This window comes from Globicephala melas, chromosome 1 (assembly GCF_963455315.2).
Source record: "Globicephala melas chromosome 1, mGloMel1.2, whole genome shotgun sequence".
In the NCBI taxonomy this organism is placed as follows: Eukaryota; Metazoa; Chordata; class Mammalia; order Artiodactyla; family Delphinidae; genus Globicephala; species Globicephala melas.
Window position 1 is genome coordinate 8689957 of NC_083314.1, and position 25176 is coordinate 8715132.

At 38.0% G+C, this 25176-nt stretch overlaps 3 protein-coding genes across 10 annotated transcripts in view; 2 read left to right on the forward strand and 1 right to left on the reverse strand.

Moving 5' to 3' along the window:
• The window catches only part of GLRX2 (glutaredoxin 2), an 18987-nt gene extending 10591 nt beyond the window's left edge, over positions 1-8396 (forward strand). The window contains exons 5-6 of one of the 3 annotated variants that reach the window (XM_070046960.1): positions 1549-1623; positions 7400-7443. In XM_070046960.1, coding sequence (XP_069903061.1) covers positions 1549-1607 — 59 coding nt within the window. In that variant the 3' untranslated portion in view covers positions 1608-1623; positions 7400-7443. Of the gene's footprint in view, positions 1-1548; positions 1624-7399 lie in introns of all 3 variants that reach the window. The other 2 variants (XR_009563362.2, XM_060295622.2) reach the window with 2 other exon arrangements.
• On the reverse strand, positions 1612-24222 carry RO60 (Ro60, Y RNA binding protein). 5 transcript variants are annotated; one of them, XM_060295457.1, is made up of 10 exons: positions 23280-23414; positions 22365-22512; positions 14877-15475; positions 10547-10767; positions 9781-9927; positions 9390-9527; positions 8612-8728; positions 7812-7925; positions 7382-7528; positions 1612-5871 (listed from the first exon to the last, which is right to left on the reverse strand). In XM_060295457.1, the coding sequence occupies exons 3-10, from the start codon at positions 15454-15456 to the stop codon at positions 5719-5721; spliced, it is 1617 nt and encodes a 538-aa protein (XP_060151440.1). In that variant the 5' UTR covers positions 15457-15475; positions 22365-22512; positions 23280-23414; the 3' UTR covers positions 1612-5718. The 5 variants fall into 5 exon arrangements, with proteins under 5 accessions (XP_060151440.1, XP_030739982.1, XP_030739978.1 ...); XM_030884122.3 differs by lacking the exons at positions 22365-22512; positions 23280-23414 and adding an exon at positions 24158-24222; XM_030884118.2 differs by lacking the exon at positions 22365-22512.
• UCHL5 (ubiquitin C-terminal hydrolase L5) overlaps positions 23656-25176 on the forward strand; it is a 47429-nt gene continuing 45908 nt past the window's right edge. For both annotated transcript variants that reach the window (XM_030884123.2, XM_030884124.2), the window contains exon 1: positions 23656-23855. In XM_030884123.2, the coding sequence (XP_030739983.1) occupies positions 23780-23855 (76 nt within the window). In that variant the 5' untranslated portion in view covers positions 23656-23779. The remainder of the gene's footprint in view (positions 23856-25176) is intronic.

Below are 25176 nucleotides of genomic sequence, written 5' to 3' on the forward strand. Positions count from 1 at the left end.
AAAGTACGTATGCCTGTGTTGGAGAGCTAGTCATATTTTAAGGCAGTCAGAAGGCTCATTTTTTTTCACTTTAAGGCTCTTGCATACTTAAATTCTATTCTATGCAGCCATTGGTCTGTATAATTTAAATATTTATTGAGTGGTCAAATATGAAAATCAAAGCCTTTATATAAAGCAAATGGACAGTTTAGAACTAGATTATAATACCTCTTCCCCATTCAGTTTTTTTTAAAAAAGATGATTTTATATATCTCATCTCTTGGAGAATTTCTTCATTATCAGAAGCTGGCAATAAAAGGAAGAAAATATAACTCAAATGCATTACAAGTTGTCTAGTCACACCATACCGAACTGCAAGCAGTCCATCTTTAGAATAATAGTGAACAAAAACACTTTTTCTTGGTTACTGTTCATTAATTGTATAATATGTTTAATTTGGCTATCTATGGATTCTAAACAGTTTACATTGCAAATAAAGCCTAATAAGTAATTTAAACAGAAGTTTCAATACAATGATTGTATTGATATAATTTCCATCAATTATGTGGTAATGATATATAGCAAGACTTTAACCTCATTTACTACACTTAACAATCCAAGTATTCATTAAGTGAAGCCAGCGAAGTGTAGCTAACTTACTATTTCTTTTGTTCAAGAACAGATTCTGGTAACTTCTAAAAGCAAAGAAATTTAAATATATTTTAAAATGAAGTATATTATCACTTGTGTTCATAAAATTAATATGACACATGGTGGTGCTAAATTAAATAGAAGCAAAGGGAAAAATCTCCTTAGGCTCAGAAACATCTTTTATATCTTTTCATTGTATTTACAAAATTAATTCTCATTGAAAATAATCACCTTAATTTTAGTAACTGAATTTTGCAACATAACTCCTAAGTTTATGTTTCTTTCTACCAATTTCCTATATAATTTGGTATTTTCAGGGTTTAGGAAAATGTGTCATTTATTATAGTTCTATTCAGACAGTAAGTTTAACAACATTATTAGTTTTCTACATGAAAAATATTACCACAGAATTTTTAAATTAACTTCATAATAATTTTTCAAAAGCAAATAAAACACTAACCAATTAAAAAAATGTTGAATGTGGATACATGTCATTTACAAGACCTTTTATGCTACAAGCCATGTATATATAAGCTCTGTGAAGTATTTGGTAGACAAAGATTTTGTGGGTAGTCTTTATAATTATGGAAATATGAGCACTGAGACATGCTATTTTCTGAAAGAGTATTCACTTAATTATTTTTCAAAGAGTGCTTTTTCTAAGAGCTAGGTACATCTATAATTGCAAACAAAGGCTGAATAACTGCAAACATTTCTGCAAACATCTAATATAAAAGGTATACAATATAACTTGATTTGGGGAGATAATTATCAATTCAATTATTGTTCCAGGAGACCTGCCCATTATTAATTTGAAAACAATATGACCTTAAATCTATATGGAACAAAAAGCAATCTGCAAGATGTATCCCAAACCTAAATATGGGTGACTTTCCTGTCATTTATTTTATTACTCAGGTACAGCAGGACTAGAAAAGCAAACAGAAGACCAAAATGTCAGAAGAAAGGAATTTTAAAAGAAAAAAAAAAAAGGTATAGAAGGAATCTTCCAACAAATAATGGACTAGGCAGCAAGTAACTGGGATATATACTAAATTGAATGCATACAGTAAATACAACTAATGAAATAGTTTAACTTATCTTTTTTCTAATTCTCCCTTGTGCATGTTTACATTGATGCTATCTGACATTTCTCTAGAGGGGATATAGCCTTAACGAATCACCCAAGTCTGTGGTATACAAGACTAGAATTTTTCATTTGTGATTACTAACTGTAAGGGACTTATGGAGAGATCTGTGGGTATATCATCTTTAGGTCAAATTGAAGTAAGTCCAATAAGTGATCACAACCATTTCCCTTTAATTATTGTTTAGATGTAGCTTTACTGTGCTTCCACAGATGTTTCTTAATTGTCAGATCCTCAAATTTATTCAGAAATTCTATCTTAAATTTCCAAAATAATTTTAAATTGTTTTGCATAAAAAAATCCTGATTAACTGATATTCTATCGTTTGTAGATTTACCTGTTATTTTAAAACATTAAGCAAATTTTTGTAAGATCATCTTCTCATTTAGAGTATGAGTTAGTTTTTCTTGATCTAGCTAACGGAATATATTCCTTTCTCTTTTCAGAGAATAGTGATTTCTTTAGTCATTACCTTTACTGTTAAAATTTTTCTTCCACATTTTCCCATTCAGAACAGGAGTGTTTAAAAAAATTATTGAGCCTACTGAGCTGTTTTTCTAAAACATTTTATCTTACAAAACATATATCCTATTAAAAGTGTTTTTAATTTTTTTAAAAAGTTCTAATTTCTTTGCAAGCCTTCTTCCCAATTTCAAGTTTTATACAGATATAAAATCATTGATTTTTCTATGAGCCAAGCATCAGATATGTTACTTTTTAAAGATAGCAAAATTGAATCACATAGGTTAAACTGGTTGTCTACAGTCACACAGTAAGTTAGATAAAGCAAAAGAGGTTCCAGAAGGGTATAACGCTAAATCCCATTCACTAGTGTCTTCCTCACCAATATTTCCTAAAATGATGACTAAACTAAATAATACATAAGTGTTAATAAGTGGAATTTCCAAGAAATTTCAACTAACAGGGATAGGGTAGGATCATAAGATTAGTTTTTGTTTTACTAATTACAACTATATCCTGAAAATATTTACATATTTTCTAGGAAATAAAGTTTACTTTTCTTAGGATTGTTTTTTAGAAGCAACATTTTCCTAATCAGCAATAATGCTAGAAGTAATTCAGAAAATAAAACTTCTTTATCACTTGAGTACATTTTATTCATAATGAGGTAAAGTTTTTTTATTCTTTCTATATGACTATGTTATATAGCAATACAGGTTATTAAGACATTAATTGTGCTTGAGGGTTACTATGAACTACAGAAGTATACATGTTCACAAGTTCTGTTTTTCTACTCCTAAAGCAATCATGTATATACATTATTTCCTAATACCTAAAAAGATAAAAGTCTTGAATAATTCTATTTTATCACCTACTCTTGTAAGTCAATGTCTTCCCATTTTGTCGGGAAATGAACACTGGAATGGGAATGAAGAGACCAAGGTTTCTAGATCTAGATCTAGGGCTCCAAAGTCACACTCTCTCAGACCATGGATCCCTAAACTAACTCAAACAATTACCTTTTAAATTTCTAAGGTTTCTTCCAGCTTCTAAAGCTCCATGATTTGAAAATAAAGCTACCTTCAGTGGTGGCTTTTAGTTTTTTCTTTCTAAAATCTTACCATTTAATAGACTTATTTATGTGACTTCAAAAAAGTCACATCTAATCTTACTTCTGATGGATTTAATATTAGTTCCTGAACATATCTGTCTAAAAACAATATAGAAACAGTGTTTAACTGAAGGAAATAAACGTTTATACTATATTCCACTTAACATTTCTATTAGGAATAAAAAGTTAGATCATATTATAATTTTTAATTTAAGAAGATTTTGGGGCTTCCCTGGTGGCGCAATGGTTGAGAGTCCACCTGCCGATGCAGGGGACGCGGGTTCGTGCCCCGGTCCGGGAGGATCCCACATGCTGCGGAGAGGCTGGGCCCGTGAGCCACGGCTGCTGAGCCTGCGCGTCTGGAGCCTGTGCTCCGCAACGGGAGAGGCCACAACAGTGAGAGGCCCGCGTACCGCAAAAAAAAGGAAAAAAAAAAAAAAAAAATTTTGGGTTTACTTAAAGAATTCAAGTACTATTACAAAATTCTGTTAGGTTCTTTAAACTCAATCTGAACATAATATTTTAATGTATCAAAAGTAGCTAACATGTCAAATCCAATGCCTGACAGAGGATAAAAAACAGATATCACAAGCCATGTATTTTTTTTTTTTGGGGGGGGGTAATGGTGCTACTAGCTTTGCTGACAAAAAAATCAGGTAAATCATAATATTTACAAATTGCTACCAGTGGCCTTGAAGGCAAAGCTACATATCAGACAAGGCCAGCATTAATTTATCAAATAAGTTTGAAAGGAACATTGTCTTATTACTCCCAGAGCCCAAATTTCTCATGAAACATAAGAAAATATACAAATTCTAACATTACGTAAGTCCCTCTGCCCCCCAAAACATAAAACCTCTAACCCCCAAGCACGTGAAAGTATAATTTACATTTACTAGTTTGACTTTTCATATAATATTGAGAAGGGCTTTATAAATCCCCAGTAAATCTTTAAATACATTTAAAGAACAATACATAAAAACTGAAGTTTTATGTGCACATTATCTTAGACAGCCATGATATAATTATGAGCAAATATACCGGCAGTTCAACAGGTTAAACCTCCCCACAAAGAAGGGATACTTGCTCAAGAAAATAGTGCACTTTATAATGAATAGGAAGTTTAATATACACAAATAAAATAGAAAAAATTAATTTCTTACAGACTGGTTAGTGATAATATGCCACACAAAAATTGCCTTTCAAACCTGAAAGACCTACCTTGCTTTATTATTTTTTTATACTATCAAAAAAGAATGTTTTGTCACAAATGAATAATGGACAAAGCCACAGATGAATAATGGACAAAGAGAGAGGAGGCCACTAACATGTTTACCATTAGAAATATCTAAAACCCATTTACAATTGGCTAAAAAAATAGATAAAAGTAATTAAAACAATATTTTTAAAGTAAGGAAAAAGCTAATCTGGCTATGTTTGAGATTTTAATTGTCATACTTTCAGATTATGAATGGGGGGAGTTAAATGCTTGAAACATCTGTTTTCATTTAAGAGAATGAAAAAAAAAGTGTGCCTACATGTGGCTATGTTGTTATAAGCCAGAGGAAACTGTCAAGTCATGCCCCCTCACTCACAGCAATAAACAAACAAAAGCAAACCAAAATAGACTTCCTTAGCTGACACAAACTTCAGATCTCAGGGGTTTCCCTTATGTTTCTGGTTAATGGTAACAATTCTACAAGTGTAAATTAAACCACAGAAACAAAATATCTTTTTCACTGACTGAGAAAGCTGCTATTTATGTGACTGTAGAAAACTGTTAAAGGAATTTGTAAAACTCATTCATAATCAAATGTCTTTTTTTTTTTTGTCTTTTGTTTTTTTTGTTTGTTTTTTTAACCCCCTTGGTATAAAAGTTTACAAATGAGTTTCATATTCCATCACAGTTACATGGTCCAGTGCATTTCAGAATATTTGGACATTATCAAAGTTGTCCTTTACCAATGAAAACATTTAAGAAAACTTTAGGCATTTCTCAAATAAGTGACATGATATGGAACTACTTACACTTCTGGCTCTCTCTTCTTTTAAGTACAAATGTGATTATTCGCCAAAGCAAAACTGTTTGACTATCTTACAGCCTCTCAACAAGAAGTTCTCTATTAGATAGAGGGGGCTACAGTGTATTCTGAAGCTATTTCCCAAGAGCTAGTTTAGTAGACAGAAAGAACTTTGGGCTCATCTTATTGTTCCTTCCTTTTTTTTGGTAAGGTAAACTTTCCATTATGCACATACTATACCATCATCCTACTGTCTTTCATTGGATTAAGATTAGCTGGGAAGTAGCGGTGTATTAGCGAGATCACTGATGGCAATGGACCTCTTAGACTGTGCTGGTGCGTATGATTAAATCATATCTAATGTGAAACTTCGAATCACGTCCAGAGCTCCAGTATCAAAGCCACACATATCCAACATGCCTCTATCATCTGGGTCTGCAATGGTAAAACCATTTGATGTCATTCCACAGACAATCAACTTGGCTGGAATATCCATATTCTGTAGGAAAAGATCAAAAATATTTTAAAAACAGTATGTAAGCAAAAGCAAATTTTAACCTAAAATTAAAACACTTTAAATTCTATCACAGCTTTTCATTACAAAGCCAATTTGTTTTTCCTCCATAAAAATCTGTCAATCTTCTGGGGCCAGACTATGTGATCTTCAGAAGAATAGAAGGTTATTAATAAACATGTCAACAACCTGCCTGAAATTCCTGCTTCTTTGTTCAATAGTTATTACTCATTTTATGGGCATAGAACACATTCCTGAGCAGCATAGGGACTGTGTACTTATGAAACTAGTCAGGATATTCAGGGGCATGACATTTTTACCAACATGTCAAACCCTGGGGCAGTATGTAAGGATATATGTAAGGAAACAGTTCCCTGGGGTTATCAATTTTTGGTTTATGACTTTGCTATGTATAACATATACGTCACATGTAATAACCTGTTCTCTACAGCTATGATTTCAGGCTAAAATAATTGAGTTTTTGAGAAAAACCAACAATCACTGAGTGTGCACTATGTCAGACATGATGTGCTCTTTGGGCAATTTATCTAATGTAATTGTTATAACAACCCTAAAAGCTACGCAGTACTTTTAACTACTATGGCACATATCACAGTAGTGATATACTACTATGACATGTATCAGTTAAATATTGATAATTCACTTGGATCCACAGTTAGTATAACGAGAAAGGCCCAGGACTCAGAACCCAGGCTGTCTTGACTCCGAATTCCGTTCTCTCACTTGTTCTCAAACTTAAGCATACATTAGAATCCCTGGAAGGGCTTGTTAAAACACAGTCCCACCCCAGAGTTCCTGATTTAGCAGGTCTCCCCATGGGGCCCAGGAATATTCATTTCTAACAAGGTGCCAGGTGATGCTAAGGCTGCTAGTAGGGAAATCACACTTTGAGAACCACTGCTCTTCATCAAGCTCTATTTCCACTTCCGGTCACACTTGCCACAATTCAAGTGCTCCACAGGCCACGTGACTGGTAGATTTCATACTGGATAGTGCAAATATAGAACAATTCCGTCATTTCAGAAAGCTCAACTAGAAAGCACTGATTAGAACACAGAAATACCCATAAAGCTTAAAACACAGATTACAGCTTTGCTTTAGGTTTATGTAATCCTTAGCAAAACTCAGAAATGATGCTTTAATTTTTCAAGGAGCACACTGAATCATTAAAAATTTACAGTTAAGGTAACAAAAATTTTGATTATTATCGAAAATACTGTTTGCAAAAGATATTAAAATGTATGGAACTGGAACTTGTTTAAATAAATTATGTATGTGTAGGTAGTACTTCCTTATTTCCAGAACTGGTGTTATATTCCTATACAAAGGTACAGAACTACTGAGTCCAGAACGGGCGTAACATTCCTATACAAAGGTACAGAACTACCTTCAGTATCATTTTTTGAAAAATACAGTCAATGTTTGAGAATCGAATCTTATTTGGGGTGAGAAAGAATATTAGAATTTATCTTACCTTTCGATATTCCCTCAGAGCAACGGCAGGATGGACATGTCCAGCAAAGGTCTCGTTATCAGTGAATACTATGAAGACATCGGCAGCTGTATTTGTGTTTTGAGCCCAGATCATTGGAAGAGAGCAATCAGTTCCACCTGCTGGGATCTAACTCGGAAAAAAAACATGGATAAGAATACAAGAAAATGCCCTCATTTCTGTACTGACATGTCTGAAATAATTAAATACTTAAAAATACTATTTTATAGGTTATTTTGTTTAGACCCAATATATAGGCTTTCCCAAGGCTTGTAAATATATTTCTGATTCTGTGTTCATGAGAAAGTTGAGATGAAACAATTTGTTCTCACAAATTTATTAATATCAGGAATGACATCAATAAATTTTTATATAATACATGTTAAATAAACTTAATAAAACAGTTTCTTACCTGGCTCATAGCCATTAAAACCTGTTGTAAGGTCATATCTGTAGTCACTGGACATGGTACCATTTCATCTGAAAAAGCAACTATATGAGAATCTTTTTCTGTTCGTGTGACAACCTGAAAAATTCAATGGTAGTAATTTTCAGTAGATTTGGGGGAAACAAATACAGTATCTTGAAGTTCATCTTTAAAAGAAAATACCCTATGATGCTTACTTTTATTTCTAAACTTATATTACTGTGTTTGGAAACTATATAGTAACAGTGGTATAACTTTCAAAGTACTTTCACAAACTCTTATAAGGAAACTGGTTTTCACAACAATCCTTTGAAGCAAATAGAGTATATATTATTCTTCTCGTTTTATTAAATAAGGAATAAACCCACAGAAGAGAAGCCAAGAAGCTCGCCTATGGTTCATATACTTGTTATTCAGTGACAGAGTCAGGCTAGAACAAGTCTTCTGTTATTATTAGTTCCTGATCTTTTAACGTCTATATTCATTAATAATTTCTCTAAGCATTATCTATTTCCTTAAAAATACTGGTAATATTTAATCTGTTGTTGTAAAATTAAAATTTCTACTCTGACTTTTCTTTAGACATGCTTTTTCAATATACCTACAATATTGTATATACCTAAGTATAAAAATATATACAAGTATACCCAAGTATATATATAATATTAAAGCTTTGCTTAAAACAAGCAAAAACATAATTCTTGATCATATTCAACTTTATAGTTTTGTCCCAGGGTAAACATTTTTAGGGTGGCAAAATCCTAAATTGTCTTAGGTGTTCTCACCATGCACATTGCTGCGGCTACTGTGCTAGCGTTGAGTACACTACCCAAAACTCTTTGGTTCATAGAAGCACTGACATCAATTGCCAGTAAGAAACGCTTTCCAGCTGGCTCAACTGTCTAAAGAGAAAACAAAACCAAACAATCATTAAAAGCAATCAAAGAAATGATAAGTATATTAAATTTCTAACGAATCATATTTACTTAATTTTCATTCAAAAGACTAAGATAAAAGGCCTGATATTTGATTTACCAATTGACAATTACAAATGCTTAGCTTTTACTAGAGGTAAAACAAAGGAAATAATACGGCCTATTTAGTAATTTAAAGAAGTTATCATCTTCATTTTTTAAAAATCTTTCCACATGAAGTAAACTGGGAATTTCTAGCAAGAAAGTTTTTTGTGGTAAAATACAAATAACATAAAATTTACCATTCCTAAAAAAATTACTTCCTATCAAGACAGAAGAGATCTACTACTGATTAACGGAAAAACAGAGGACAGAGGACCAAGTCACAGGGCTCCAGAGGAATGCAAAGTTTTTAATTTGGTACCTTAAAACTTATCAAAATGATCTTAGGATAACTGGTTGTTGTCCAAAGGTAGAGAGAAGTACTTTATTCATAAGCTTACAATGTTAATTATATATTCATTTTCACATGAACTAAGAAAAAAATGAATATCTAATCAAAAATGGTTAAACTACTAATATCATCTTTAAAATGTGATATTAAATCCTAACTGGGTCTTTTGTTTTAAAATGAAAATCAAACCATTACCTTAAATGTTTTGTAAAAAGCGGCATCCAAAGCTTGCAAAATTTCTTCATCAGGGCGCCACTTCAGTTTTCCTCTGAGCCCATGACCTGTTTTGTAAGTTTCTAATGCAATTAAAACATGAAATGGATGTATACGAGCCTAGAAACACAACCAAGACAGAAAGCAAATGTCAAATTCAAGTGAAAAACAGTAACTATTTCTTTTAGATTTTTGTTATTATGGCTAATATATCTATTTCATAAAGAAAAGAGAAAAATGAGGACATATTAATCTTAGATTTAAGAGTCAGTGCAACTTGGTCTCTGAATACCTAAAAAATGTGCCAACCGCATTTCCAAAATTTAGGAGCCAACTTTTTCAATTAGTAATATTTAACAAAGGTAATGCTTACCTTTTTTAACAGTTTTTCATTACACAGCTTTTCACATACTAAAGACACTTCTGAGTTTCCTGGTTCAAGCACTGAATTAGCAGTCATCTTTCCAAGATTCCTTAGTAATGCTGTAAGAGGCATTTCTTGTAACAAAGCCTTCCATACCTATTGCAATAACACAGGTAGAAATATAAGGAATTAAGGGTAAATGTATAACATTGTTGTATCAATTAATAACATAGACTAAGTATTTCTTTTGGGGTTCAGAGCACGTTCTAAATAAAAATTGGTGTGAACTGGTCAAAGGCTCATCAAATAAAATAACTTGCTCTTTACTAGGGTAAGAAAGTGACGTATATTTTGTAAAGGAATTGCATATAAGAATTTTATTTATTTATTTTAATAAGTGAGGCAAATTAACCAGCACATTTTCTGGAGTGAAACTAATATTTATAAAATGCCAACTACATCTGGGCATTGTGTTACGTGTTTTAAATAAACGTTAATTTTAAGATATATTTAAATTACTTTTTTTAGGAAATCCCCTGGCAGTCCAGTGGTTAGGACTCAGTACTTTCACTGCTGGGGCTCAGGTTCAATCCCTGGTTGGGGAGCTAAGACCCTGCAAACTGTGTGGTGGGGCAAAAAAAAAAAAATTTTTTTTTAAGTATTAATTTTTTTAAGTATTATTTTTTAAAAGCATTACTCACAATTTATCCTTTTAATACACAGCGTAAGTTCCTCGTGTTTAATCACATGCTTTAACATATTATAATTTGCTTACCTCTTTAGACTTCAAGTGATTTGTTAGGAGATGCTCCCTAACCAGTCTGTGCTCTTCTATCAGATGAATGACTTCCAGTTCATCTTTTGTGCGCTTCACTTTCTCTACAGCCTCCAGATACTTTAATAATTTCTCAGTCTCCACAGAAAGTGCTTTTTCTTTATACATTTCATGGACCTCTTTCCAGCCCTTTGTAATATATTTGGTAACAATAGCAAGTCCTTTAACAAAATAAAGAATTAAAAAGGCATGTAGGATTATAAGGTAAAGAACAGGACATGTTATGGAGAACGCATTATGTGAAAGGCACATCTAGATACACGGGAGTTTAAACCGACATGCTACTTTCTATGATATTACAAACACATTTAAGCCAATGGAGTCTGCTAATTTTGCCTATTCCCTCATAACTGCTTCAACATGAGACTTTGGAGGAAAAGCTCCAATATCCTAAGTCATTTCGTTACGGAGCTTTTATTTATTTTTTTGAAGCACTAGCATTAGAACCTTTGGTACACAGTGCCTATCTCAGGTCCACAATCTCAGAACTCACAAAAGTACAGATCTACCTCAATTAATCTCATATTCACTTGCCCCTTTAGCTGCTAAATAAATATGCATTTATAAATTGTAGAGATAAGTGGAAGTAGACAGGTAGGTAGGTAATTTGTGATTTTTTTTTAATATCTGAGAAAGTATTACAGGCCAAATTTTTTAAAAAGGGAAAATAATGTGTTCATTTCTTCTACAATTCCTTTCAATAGCTGAAAGAGCTTTCAGTTGGGGGGCGGTGAGGAAACCTGGGTTCTAGCTTACATGTTGTCAATAAATGGCTGTGTGATCTTTCTAGGCCTTAGTTTCCACTTCTGTAAAAGCGGGGGAGGGGACAGACTGAATTATTAAATTCCAGGGTCTATGGGGGAATGGTAGGTAAAGTAAATAAATGAACGAGGCCACTGACAGAAGAGAGAGTGGTTAGCACTGTGGTGAACTAAAGAGAGAATGCCCTGACAAATGTTTTAGTGAAATATTGGCTCACTGCTGCCAAAAAACCGTGTTTTCAAAAGAAGGTACAATATGGATTTTTATGTGATGTTGCGAAAGAGTTCATTTTTTTCTAAAATATGGTGCAGGCCAAATAAAATACATCTCTAAGGCAGATTGAGCCTATGTGCTATTTCTGAACTCTAATTTAAATAACTTGATCAAAAGTTAGTACTAACATGCAGGAACTTCTAAATTATCGTGACTCTTGCTATCTTACAGATCTTAGTACAAAATATTACATTGCCTTAAATGAGTTAATGTTTCATGTGAGCATGTTTTCTATTCTTTCCAACGAAAATAAAACTTTCGGGGCTTCCCTGGTGGCGCAGTGGTTACAAATCTGCCTGCCAACACAGGGGACACGGGTTTGAGCCCTGGTCCGGGAAGATCCCACATGCCGCGGAGCAACTAAGCCCATGTGCCACAACTGCTGAGGCTGTGCTTTCTAAAACCTGAGTGCCTAGGGCCCGTGCTCCGCAACAGGAGAAGCCACCACAATGAGAAGCCCGTACACTGCAATGGAGAAGCCCCCGCTCACCACAACTAAAGAAAGACCGTGCGCAGCAACGAAGACCCAACGCAGCCAAAAATAAATTAATTTATTTTTAAAAAAAAAAACTTTCAGAAAGTCTGTCTTATTATTATCTTTATCTTCCTCAAGTCCTAGAATTGTGTTGGCCACACAGTAGGTACACAATAAACACGTGATTAGTTGAATCACACGTTGAATTGTTTTATCTGTTTAAATACACATTTCAGTTACTTACTTGGTAACTTAAGAGTTTGTTTCCAAACACTAGGCTCTGAGAAGCCTAAAGATCTTCTACACCTAAACATATTGCTATTATTACAAGGTTTCAAGTATGAGTTCTGCCCTCAAAAATCTAGAATTGAAGAATCCTATGTGTGGGACTAAGTTTAGGGAATATCTACTAATTTCTCAATTTATAGACCAAGAATTCAAAACTAGAATAACTATTTGCACAAATTCAGAAACTAATTTTTCCAATTTGAACTAGCACTTAGGCCCACACCACCACATAGTGTCTCAACAGACAAATAAAGCTGGATGCCTACAGCCTCCTCAAACTGGAGCAAAAATTTAAAGAAATTTTTAAAGTTAAAAAAATTAAGCCATGAATATGTTAGGGAAAAAAAACACAGGTAAGTATTTTTATGACTTTAGGTTGGAAATAGCCTTTCTAAACCTAACATAAAATAAAAACGTACTAACAAAGGCAGATAAGTTTGATTACATGAAAATTCCAAACTTCACTGTGCCAGAAACCCCCTCCATCAAAAAACGAAAAGACAAAGAAAAAAAATGGGGGAAAAGTGCATACAATGCATATAATAATAAATTATTAATTCCTATACTTGGTATTCCAACTTCTGAAACAGTGCCCATCTACAGTAGGTGCTCAATAAATATTTGTTGAATGAATGGTGACTATAATTATTGCTATTTTTATAATATTAAAAATAGCAACTTGATAGGTTAAAAAAAAAGATACAATATAATCCATGAAAAATATAAATAATCAATAAGCACATGAAAAGTTGACCTTTCGCCCAAATACATAAATTCAAATAACAAGATAAAATTTTTTACCTATCATTGGCAAAGATTAAAAAACACTGGTAAAGAGTCAGTGTTCAAACGTGTGGAAAGGGGCCACTTTCACATACTCTTTGTGGATTTAAGCATTACAGAAATTATAGAAACATTTATATTAACCAAGTTTTTTCACTGTAGTATTTTTTTAATAGTATAAAAAAACCAGAAGCTACTTAACTGTTATCAGTAAAAGACTAGCTACATAAATTATATTCATATAATGGCACACATGCAATTATTTCTACTGACCTGAAAAAAATCAATATACTTTTAACTGAAATAAAGAAGGTATATAAAATTTAAAAAAATAAAACATATTTAGGAAAAATCGGGAGTAATATACAACCTATGTATGGTGATTTCTTTTGAAGGGCAGGACTACTTTCTGCATTATATTTTTTTGTATTATCCAGCTACTTTAAAACAAGCATGTAGGGAATTCCCTGGCAGTCCCGTGGTAGGATTCGTGCTTTCACTGCCGAGGGCGCAGGTTCAATCCCAGGTCAGGGAACTAAGATGCCACAAGCTGCGTGTGGAATGAATGAATGCATGAATGAATGAATAAGTAAATAAAACAAGCATGCAATTTCTAATAAAAAATCAAAATATAAACGTGTTTATATCCATAAATGTTTGCAGTAATTTACTGCTCAAACTTCATTTGAAAAAGTCCATTTGTAATTAAAAAAAACAAGGGATAAATTAAGAATTACTGAGGAGATACTATGTATGAAGGTATCATTACACAAGCTATGTGGGAGGGAGGGGAGAGAACCGACACTGCCCTTTACTCCGTGCCAGGAACTGTGGAAGTATTGTAATACACACTATCACATTTAGTCACCATAATTTTAAGAGTTATTCCTTTTCTACCTTTTTTAATAGATGAAGATACAGAAACTCGGAAAGGTTAAGTTACTTGGTGTAAGGACACAAAGTAATAAGTAGAACTGAAATTTGAACCCATCTGAGGGGCTGTCTTTTCAAGTTTCACTTCTGCTGTAAAAAAAAAAAATGTCAAATTTGGACATGTTCATTTTGTGAAAGTTCACACTTAAAATTATTCCCGTGCAAAAGTTTTTCTTATTTCCCTTCTAAGAAGGACTAAAGAGTCATTGTAGACCCAACTAACTTTTCAAAAGTCTCTTCCCATAGACATAGAAAAACTGCCCCAAGTCACCATGACCCCTGGCTGACCGCGTGGAGACAACTACCATCCTGACTCGTTAAGTTCAGCACTACTTTGGGTGGCCTTTAGGTTCCACGGAACATATGTCCTAGGAAGACAGGGAGGGAGAAAAGGGGCTAAAGCAGTACAGCCTGGCTATCTGCCATCTATTGGCTAGGAGCCGTTTTGATTCCTACAACTTTAATCATATCCATGCTGCTTTCATAGTCCATAATCAAGGGGGTGAGCATTCTAGTTAGCATGGTGACATTTTAAGATTTAGAATATCAAGCTGCAAATCTGTCATTTGATTCTTGATCATTAATGTCTAGGTGTTTAATTCCAGGTTGGCATTAAACATACATGAATTAATCAATGTGTTCTGAGAATTAAAGGCTATTTCTAGAAAATATTACACAACTTTCTTATGTCAAATATAAATTTGCTATTTGTTGGATATCGGCACCTCACCCCCCGCATGAAGATCTTACGCTTACCTTCACTGGAAGGTTTAAGATGCGACAATCTTAACAGATCTTTGTGAGACCAGCCATTTCTTTGTTTATATTTTGTGACGGCCAGGGCAAGGGCCATGCCACCTTTTTCATTGTACCAGTCTGCTACAGCCTTCCGGAGGGCGCGACCCCACATGCCACATTTCATGCTTTCCTTTAGATCTTTCTTAAATTGTATAAAAGTAAAGAGATGTGTAGGAATGCGACAAACTTCAGAAACAGCTTTGAAAGCGGCTTGTTTTGTGCTTATGTCAGAACACTGGGAACAAATGGCGAGGGCAAAGAGCATAGGCTCCTGCTTTGCAGTTCTGCCTTCTTGACTAAATGACTTTATTTCCTGTATCACTTCACATCCTCTGCCATCTTCAATCAATCTAATTAAAGCTTCAGCATTCTCAAGGCCCAACTTCTGTTCTTTGATAGAGTAAGTCCCACCTTCAGAACCAAAACACAAGAACCGCTGCAGCCGATTCATATCAGTGACTTGCCACACATATCCGTCTTCAGAATTGGCTATCTGCTTCTCATTCAGCGGCTGCATTTGGTTTACCAATTCCTCCATTTTTTTGTCTTCTAGGAAACTGTCAAAAAGCAAAATGTTATTTTAGCTAGAAACAAGAAAATTCTAAAAAGGAAAATTATTTATTAATCTATGCTTATTGAAATCTGCCATGAAATCTTTTAATTTAAAAATATTTCTTAAGCTCAGTAACGGGTGGTATAACGATCAGAAGCAAAAGCTAAGAAGTCGCATTTTTGAGGTATAGCTTGTTGCTTCAGAGACTGAGCAGGCAGTTCAGCATGGAGTCTACAGGACTAGATGGAGGAGAATACAAGGGGCGGCAATAGTCACTGATATAGACAGGGGGCTGACACTCCCTTTACTTCCTGAATAACAGTGTAGACATTTTTGATTGTGTATCCAACATCTGTTCCTCCCTTCCCCCTTGTCTTATCCTCTTTCCGGTAGGAATGCCCTTCAGGGGACATTTCCCAGCCCCAAGGGATGAATCTTGATTGCTCTAAGCCAGTGTTCTCAAACTCTGCATGCATCAAAATTACTTGAAGTGCTAGTTAAAACACAAGATGATGGGTTCCACCCTCCCCCACACCCGCCCCCAGCCCGCCCCGAAGTTTCTTTCATAGTTCAGTATGTCTGGTTGAGGCCTAAGCATTCATACTTATCACAAGTCCCCAGGTGATGCTCTCATTCCTCTTGCCCTGTGACTGGTACAGGTATTGGGCAAGTATCACAACTCCCACCAGTGAGACATAATAAGTCTGCTGGTTATACTTATGAGGTTTTCCTCCTTCTTAAAAAGGGGCTTGGGCTCTTAAAAAGGAATGGTCCCCTTTCTGCCTTGACATACTCATCTGCACATGATGCCTGAAGTGGTGTCAACTATCTTGAGCCATGGGGGGTGCCACTTTAAGAAGACAAACTAATTTATAAGGATGGAAGCACCAGAAAGAAAAAAAAAAAAAAAGAAGGAATCTGGGTCATTGATATCATCAAGTTACCTGTAACTGCCCTACTTAGAAATGTCCTAATATATCATAAGTATATCCTTATTGTTTAAGCCATTGGTAAGTTTTCTGTTACCTGTAGCTGAGAGCATGTTAACTGATTAACATCCTGTATCAACCGTGCTCATTTATAGTTTACTTCATCTGTGACTACCCACATTTTCCTCCTTGCATTATCTCTGAAGCTACTAGAACTAGCTGTCTGGCAGCAATATCCCTTTTTCTCCTCCAAAGGGAGTAACCACAATCATCCACTACTTTATCGGTCCACCGCTTCTCTCACTATAGGACAGCTGTTGATCTTCAGTTTTCCTGCCTGGGCCACTACGGTGCACTGGGCTTCTCCCCATGGCAAACAACCAACAAAAAATCCTCAACCAGCATTTACTGCATACTGTGTGTAAGGCGTGAAGGAGATTTCTGTTCCATTAAAAAGATTTTTAAAACTTTTTTTCCTGCCCTCAGGGAAATCACAGTCTATTTGATGAGGTAGAAATTTATACATAATACAAAGCAAACTGTAATCAAGTGCTTTAACAGAAAAGTGCATGAGCAGAGGAAGATAAAATAATGCTGTCTCAATAATCCAGGAAGACTGAAAAACTGGCATATAAAGTTTGGGGAACACATTCCAGGAAGGGGTATATGAAATCTTGCTCTGTGTCTTTAAATTTTAGAAAAGGAACTAAATATACCGCGAAGAAATGTTGACAGGTAAGGTAGTAGCTTAAAGAGGAACACAGGTAAAAGATATTTTGTTTTGAAGATGATACAAGCTTGAGCATGTTTATATACTGTGGGGAAGGCTAAAGACAGAATCCTGGTGAGTATTAACAATTAAAAAATAGCTAAGGAGAAAAGGGCCTTTTAAAGAAGAAAGGGAAGGAGAGGCACATAGACTTAAAATCAGGAGAGAGTGGTATCGCAGACCACAAGGAAGAGAATTTCACGGAGTGAATGGCTGGTAATGTCAAATGCTCAGCAATCAAGTAAGGCTGAAGTTGGCAACAGGAATGCCGAGGAAAGGCAATCGCAGTCGGGCGCTGCGAGAAATAGCTTGATTCTAGTGAGGTCAGGAGGGCATGCAGCGATGAAGAGACTTCACAGGTAGACTACTCTCGCACAGAAGCAACGTTCTAAAGGGAAGGTAAGAGAGAAGGCAGGAGCTAGAGGAAAAATCTTTTTACCTTTTCAGATGAGAGGACACTGAGGTTGAGGTTCAAACTTCAATTTGGAGAGGTGAAGACAGCAGAGAAAGGGCGTAAGTGAGGGAATGAGATCCCTGAAAGAAGCTTCAGAGCATCCAGGCTGAGACTAGCCCTTGACAGCAGAAGAGGTGTCTCCTCCACTAAGGGTGAAGGTTATGGGTAATGATCCGTTTGAGGGAGTCAATGCGGGGAAATTGGGTGAGTTAGGGAGGAATGACAGACTGGGTCTCAGAGGGGGGAACACACAATGGTGCAGAGATGAGTGCTGGGAAGAAAGCCTCACATTGTGAATGTGACTAAGGGGGACAGTGATTTGAATTGTGCTGGAAACAGCAGTGTCAATATTCCAAATAAAGCGCTGACATAAAGTAGTTTATGTCAGCGCAGGCCTAGGCTTCAGGTGGTGTCAGAGACGAAATGATCATATTACATTAGTCATTATGGACTGATTTATAGTGACTGAGTACAGCACAGGCTGAAACTCCTGGTGCAGTGGATGTTGCTTTTTCTATGTATTTGTACCCCCTTTTCAATATGGCATTTACCTCTGCCTTTCAATCCAAAAAGGCTAAGAGCCTTCTCAAAGATTGATCACATTTATTGCTAATTCCAGTAGAAATTTTTTGACATTGCTGGCCTCTCCTTTAGATTTAACAAAACACACTCTTTCTGGTGTTACTTCAACCTGGCTATTCCTGCTTATCAGTCATATTTGTTAAATGAATAATTTGTAACCTTTAAAAATTGTATTAAAAAAAAAAAGAAGAATATCTGATTTTTGTCCATGGTTCTCACAGGGCTTCACATACCACTTTGGGTTTATATCTGAAAAAAACAAAAACACTAACTCAAAAAGATACATGCACCCAATGTTCATAGCAGCGTTACTTACAATTGCCAAGGTATGGAAGCAACCTTAGTGTCCATCAACAGATGAATGAATAAATAAGATGTGGTATATGCATACACAATGGAATACTACTCAGCTATAAAAAACAACGAAATTTTGCCATTTGCAGCAACATGGATAGACTTGGAGGGCATTATGCTAAGTGAAATAAGTCAGACAGAGAAAGACAAATACTGTATGGTATCACATGCAGAATCTAAAAAATACAACAAACTGGTGAATAAAACAAAAAAGAAGCGGACTCACAGATACAGAGAACAAACTAGTGGTTACAGTGGGGAGAAGGAAGAGGGAAGGGGAAATATAGGGGTAGAGGCTTAAAAAAAAGGGTTATTATGGGACTATATGAAATCATATGTGTGAAACTTCTGAAAACTGTAAAGCACTATAGAATTTAAAGAATCTTTTATTCAATTTATAAAGAGTTAATAAAAAAAAACTTGAAATATCCTGATTGATGGGAGTATCTTTGTTATGCTAATGAGGTGACTCATCCTGGGTCTTTGGATCGTTTCCAGTTGGGGGTCACCATAAAGACCAATCATCTGATTAGAAGGTTGGAACTTTAGGCCAGATCAACCTCCCAGGAGGGAAGGAAGGCAGGTGACTTACCTCAACCACAGGGTCAATGAATTAATCAATCATGCCTAGTCATGAAACCCCACATACAAACTCTGGACAACAAAGTACAGCGGAGGGACTTCCCTGGTGGTCCAGTGGTAAAGAATCCACCTTGCAATGTAAGGGACATGGGTTTGATCCCTGGTCAGGGAACTAAGCTCCCTTATGCCGTGGGGCAACTAAGCCTGCGCGCCACAACTACTGAGCCTGAGTGCCGCAAACTACAGAGCCCACTCGCTCTGGAACCTGCACGCCACAAGTAGAGAGAGAAAACCCGCATGCCACAACTAGAGAGGTCTGAGCGCCACAATGAAGAGCCCACACGCCCCAACGAAAGATCCCGCGTGCCTCAATGAGGATCCCACACGCTGCAACTAAGACCCGATGCAGCCCAAAATAAATAAAATAAAATAAATAAATAATAAATAAATCTTAAAAAAAAAAAAGTTCAGGAGAGACTCCCAGTTGGTGAACACTGATGTGCTGGGACTGTGATGTGCCAGGATTCTACAAACAGAAGGAATCCCTCTACTGCTTCCAGATTTTGGCCTGAGCGGGTCTTCCATTTGGCTGTGCCTGAGTTGCATCCTTTATAATAAAACTGTAATCATAAGGATGGTGCTTTTAGGGAGTTGAGTCATTCTAGTGAATTACTGACCCTGAGCACATTGTGGGAAGCCTAGTTGAGTGGACTGGGACCTTATTTGAAGCTGTTGTCTGAAGTAAGGGCAATCTGTTTGGGATCCTGCCCTTTCACTTGGGGGATCTGATGCTAACTCTGGAACTGAACTGAGTTGATCTCAAAATACAGACACCAAAGCTGTAAGTGACAAAAGAAAAAAACCGATAGACTGGACTTCATCAGAATTTAAAACTGTGTTCCAAAAGACACCACAAAGCAAGCAAAAAAGACATCCCATGGAATGTGAGAAAATAGTTGCAAATCATACATATGATAAGGAATTTGTGTCTATAATATATAAAGAACTCATAACTAAATAATAAAATGATAAATAACCCAATTAAAAAATAGGCAAAGAACCTATATAGGTATGCCTTCAAAGAAGGTATACAAATGGCCAACAAACACAAAAATGGATGCTGAATATCATTGGTCATCAGGGAAATGCAAATCAAAACTGCAGTGAGATACCACTTCACACCTACTAGAATGGCAATAATCAAAATGACAATAATAAGTGTTGGCGAGGATTTGGAGAAATTAGAACCTTCATATACTGCTAGTGGAATGTAAAATGTTGCATCATATGATATCTCTATATTTAACCTTTTGAGGACCTGTTAGATTGTTCTCCAAAGTGGTAAAGGGTTTCTTTAGGGGTGATGAAAATGTTCTGAAATTAGATAGTGGTGACGGTTACACAACTCTGTGAATATACTAAAACCCACTGAATGTGATATGTGAATTCTATCTCAAAAATCTGTTATTAAAAAAAATTAAAAATTGGCTAGGTGAAATATATTTGGAAAGTTATTTAAACAGATAAGCATTTAAGTGATATTTAACCCTACATTTTTTATATTTGTCTTTAGAAAGAAATTTGAGATACACACAGACATACATATACAGGACCTTAATTTCTTCCTTCCGCAAATGTTATCATCACCCTTCTCAAAGCTTAAGCTCCAGTGTCAGTGGTTTAGAAGGCAGTTGGGCAGTGAGTGAGGTCAAAGCCTGGTCATCAATTAATCCACTCCTGAATAATCAAGTGTTGTAAATCCAGATTAACAAACAAACAAACAAAAGATAGTTAATTCTTCTTTCAGTTGGCCTGACCTGTTCGGTGCTCTTAAAGCAACAACCCTCCAAGGAAATGTAATACAGCTAAAGTTGTATTAAATGTCTATAAATCAAAATTTTGAGAGGAAATCAAACAGATCACAATATCATTAAAAACATGGCCACACTCTGAAATTGGATGTGGATATTTTATACATTGCCCACTTCTCTTTTCCCTAATTTTGAATGCAAAACCAGTGAATGGCAGTAATACACAGTATGCAATAGCACTAGTTCTTCTTCTTATTCGCTGGAACTAGAACATCTATAGTAACGTTTAACAGTGCTAATAATATATTACTTCTAAGGATTCCTACATTCTTCTTGAATGTACACATCTAAATATCTTTCCCAAGTCTCTTGATCATTTGTCACTTGAAAAGGCTCCCTTTCATCCCAAGAGGTCAAACAAGTTTGCAGCTTATTCCTTTTTAAATGGAGTCAAAGCTGACTTACATCTATGAGAGCAAGACAGTTTGAAAGAAACAATACTGCAAACACGGGGGTCACAAATTCAGATAGCTGTATCACTCAGACTGGTAAATGGACATGAGCGAATCAAGTCAAGGGTGATGCAATAAAAAGTGGTGAAGGGGCTTCCCTGGTGGCGCAGTGGTTGAGAGTCTGCCTGCCGATGCAGGGGACACGGGTTCGTGCCCCGGCCCGGGAGGATCCCACACGCCTCGGAGCGGCTGGGCCCGTGAGCCATGGCCGCTGAGCCTGCGCGTCCGAAGCCTGTGCTCTGCAACGGGAGAGGCCACAACAGTGAGAGGCCCGCGTACCGCAAAAAAAAAAAAAAAAAAAAAAAAGTGGTTAGGAACTGGAGCAGACATGACAGCATGACATCCTGAAGGAATACACCTTTTAGCCAACTGGCTGTCATGTAGTTTGGGCCTCATATTGCAGGATCTTCTCATTTTTCTCAAAAACTCAGAAATCTGGATTTTTAGGTGATCTCTTAGGATTAAATGTTAACAACACAATTAAAGAAATTTGACACCCCCCCATTCTGATTACTTATAGGTTGTTTTAAGGGCTAAACTTTCAGTTTGGTCTTTCTACAATAGGCACCATGTTCAGTTGGGTATCAAATGTTAGTTTTGATGTATTCAATAGTTACTTAGCACCAAAAACATTTTCAAGTTCACAGCAATACTGCAGATTAAGAAAATACGGCAAATTCCTGCAAACAGCTTTGGGCTCTGATGACACTCATTCTAGGCATGGTTCATAAGGAAATAAGGCTAGACTCCTGTGCCACACAGACTTTCCCATTTAAGTATATTTAACAGAACAGATACCTCTCCCGCCCCCCACCAGCTTGAAGACACAGTCTCCCAGGGGCAAACTTCAAGAAAGTTTCCCCCCCAAAAATTTTTTTTTTAATCTAACCCCTGACATACATTTTGGCTTCTACTCCATAATATAACCACGGTTGTTTTCATATAAAAGTTGTGCCGCTGTTTCTCTCAGTAAAATGTATCATGTTTATTTCGTAGCTTCGCATAGTCCTGCAGGACAAGGTTCCCTCATTCCAGGGCACAGGTCCTCCTGCTTGAGAAGCAAAGAATCCGAGTTTTACCAAGTAAAGCTTTTTTTTTTTTTTTTTCTGGAAGCCAAGGGCCCTTCTTGGAAGTCAGAGCTTTAAGGAGTGATGCATAAACACTACTACTCTGAAAGATTTTAGTTTTAACATTACTATTGTGCAAGGGCCTGGTGAATGAGGTTTCGTGATTTAGTGAAGACAGCCATTTTTGGTTTAACGCATCTTTTAGTCTTAAGACCATTACAAATATTCTCAGATTAACACACTGCATTTTTCAACCTCATGTGCCTTGGAGGCATCGCGCGCCTTTACACTTGTGTATCAGCCCCACCGACGACAGGACGGATCGTCTCCTGTCCCTCGTCATTCCCTCCAGGACAAATCTCGTCCTCGGTCTTCTCACAAAGATCCTTCTTCCCGAAGCCCAGAGGCCGGGCAACGCCTCTCGGCGCAGCAGCGGCGGGAGGAGGAAAAGGAGGAGGAGGAGGGGGAGGAGGAAAGCGGGCCCCTGGGACGCCGGCCTGCGGGAAGCTCCGCAAGTACAAGCGGGAGCGACCCCCGCTTCGGGAAGGGCCCGGCCCAGCAGAGGTGTCGGTCCAGCCACCCAGGACGGCAGGGCACGGAGGCGGGGAGGGAGACTGGTCGGCGCAGCGTCTGCTCCGGCCTCGGCCGCGGGGATGCGGGGTGAGGGCCACGGAGGACCGGCCGGACCCAGGCGCCGCTCAGACCGCACAAAGGGCCCCGGCCAGCCGGCCGCCCGCGGTGTCCTCACCTGTGCCCGGCGGCCGATCCTCCGAAGCCGCCGCGCCACCGGGAGAAGCGCTGCGCCACGCCGCCGAAAGACGACGCGCGTCAGCCTGAGGGGTGGCGCCTGCTCCGACTCCGCCGACCGGGTCTCCCGGTTCGGCTCCCGGGAACGAGCCCCGCCCCCCTGGGCGTGCCCCGCCCCCGCCCCAGACTGGCGAGAGTCCCGGATGTTCCCTCCTCCGGCGTCCCAAATCCCGCCCTTTCTCGGCGGCCCTGGCCCCTCGGAATCGGCTCCGGGTCCTACGCGGCCCAGAAAGAGTTTCGCCGTCTCTTGGGTGGCTAGAGCGTCCTCCCGCGCTCTGTCGCGCTGCAGGTGACGGCGCCCGGAGGCTGTCGGGAAGTAGGCGGGGTGACGTGAGGTTGACGAGACAACGGCGGGTTTGCAGAGCTCAGTGGCCGGAGGCGGCTGGATTTGGGGGGGGTGCCGGAGCCGGAGGTGGAGCGGGGCGGCGTGTGGCCGGGGCCATGACGGGCAATGCTGGGGAGTGGTGCCTCATGGAAAGCGACCCCGGGGTCTTCACCGAGCTCATTAAAGGATTCGGTGAGAGCCAAGGGGACCGTCCTGGGCCGGGGGTCACGGGAGGAGGCCTGATCTGGGCACGCAGTGCTTCCCTGCGGCCGCCGCCGCCCAGCGTCTGAAGGGAGGCGACTCTCTAACCGTGGAGTCGGGGAGGGGGAAAGGCAGGGCTCCGGTCCCTCCTTGGCCCCGGCCAGTCGCGTTTCCGTGGTGATGTGAGAGCCACACCGCGAGAGCAGGAGCGTGTCCCCGGAACTCGGCGCTCCAGTACTAGCTTCACTGACCTGAGCCCCCGCCCCGGTTCCCACCACCCCCCCTTTACGTACCGATTCTTCCCTTTGCACCACGGGGCGCCCCCATTCCGGGCAGGGGTGCCCAGGTACGTGTCTCAGGCCATCGGTGCTACAGGAAAAGTCGGATGCGCCTTGTCGAGGGTGGGGTGTCCAAGGCCCAAGCCGCCCCGGAACCTGACATTCGAGTTATTCGGAGCAGAACCCCTCGAGTGTGTGCCCAGCCCTGCGAACGTCCGCACAGGCTGGCCGCGTGGGACGCACGGACCAGCTCGCTCGTTCTGCTCATTTTGTGGCCTCCGGGGAAGTGTGCTTTCTCCACCTAGTGCTCCAGAGGCCACATGCTTGCCTCGTAATTTCTTTCTGACTCTGTTCCTTATCTTTGGTCCTAAGTAACCAACATATTTGACTTTGTAGCCTTCCCTGTCCCTGCAGCTCTTCTTTGGCTGTAAGTTTATTTTTACCTGTTATTTCTCAAGTATTAATTTTAGCTCTTATGTTAAAACTTGTACTTGAGGTGGAAATTCAACATTGAAATAGATAACTGTTTGTTGTACGTAGCTGACTGGATATCATGTATTGGGCATATATTGTTTACCTGCTATGTCTGACACATTGGTAGGGTTTGGATATTTTTAATGTGAATAAAGCATGACTGCTGTTCTAAAGAACTGACAAGCAAATTATAATATGGCGTATTAATTGCTACATTAGAGTAGGTACACACAGGTCGTGGAAGAGCACAGGCAGAAGGAAAGGCATAAACAGTAGTGGTGGTAAAGTATATGACTTAGGGAACAGCTGGGAAAGTGACTAAAACATAATGTAACAGACTTCAGGAGTATTTCAATCCGAAGCTGAAAAGATAAACTGAGGCCAGATTGTGTGCCATGTTGTGTAGTATGGATTGCCCTGTAGCCCCTGGGGACTTAACTGTCAAAGATATTTCAAGGCTGAAATGATATTTTTATAATTTAAAAAGATTTACTACTTGTAGTGTGTAGGGTAGATTGGCGTGAAGTAAGAGAAGCTAGAAGCCTCTTAAAATGGTCAGA

Bases quoted from the DNA above. Each gene is read 5' to 3' on its own strand.
- RO60 (XM_030884122.3), bottom strand. From the start codon at position 15,456: ATGGAGGAATTGGTAAACCAAATGCAGCCGCTGAATGAGAAGCAGATA. The intron at 10,768-14,876 runs GTAAGCGTAAGA...ATTTTGTTAAAG, and splicing joins TCTTAAACCTTCCAGTGAAG to GACTTGCTATTGTTACCAAA. The intron at 9,928-10,546 runs GTAAGCAAATTA...TTATTGCAATAG, and splicing joins ATCACTTGAAGTCTAAAGAG to GTATGGAAGGCTTTGTTACA.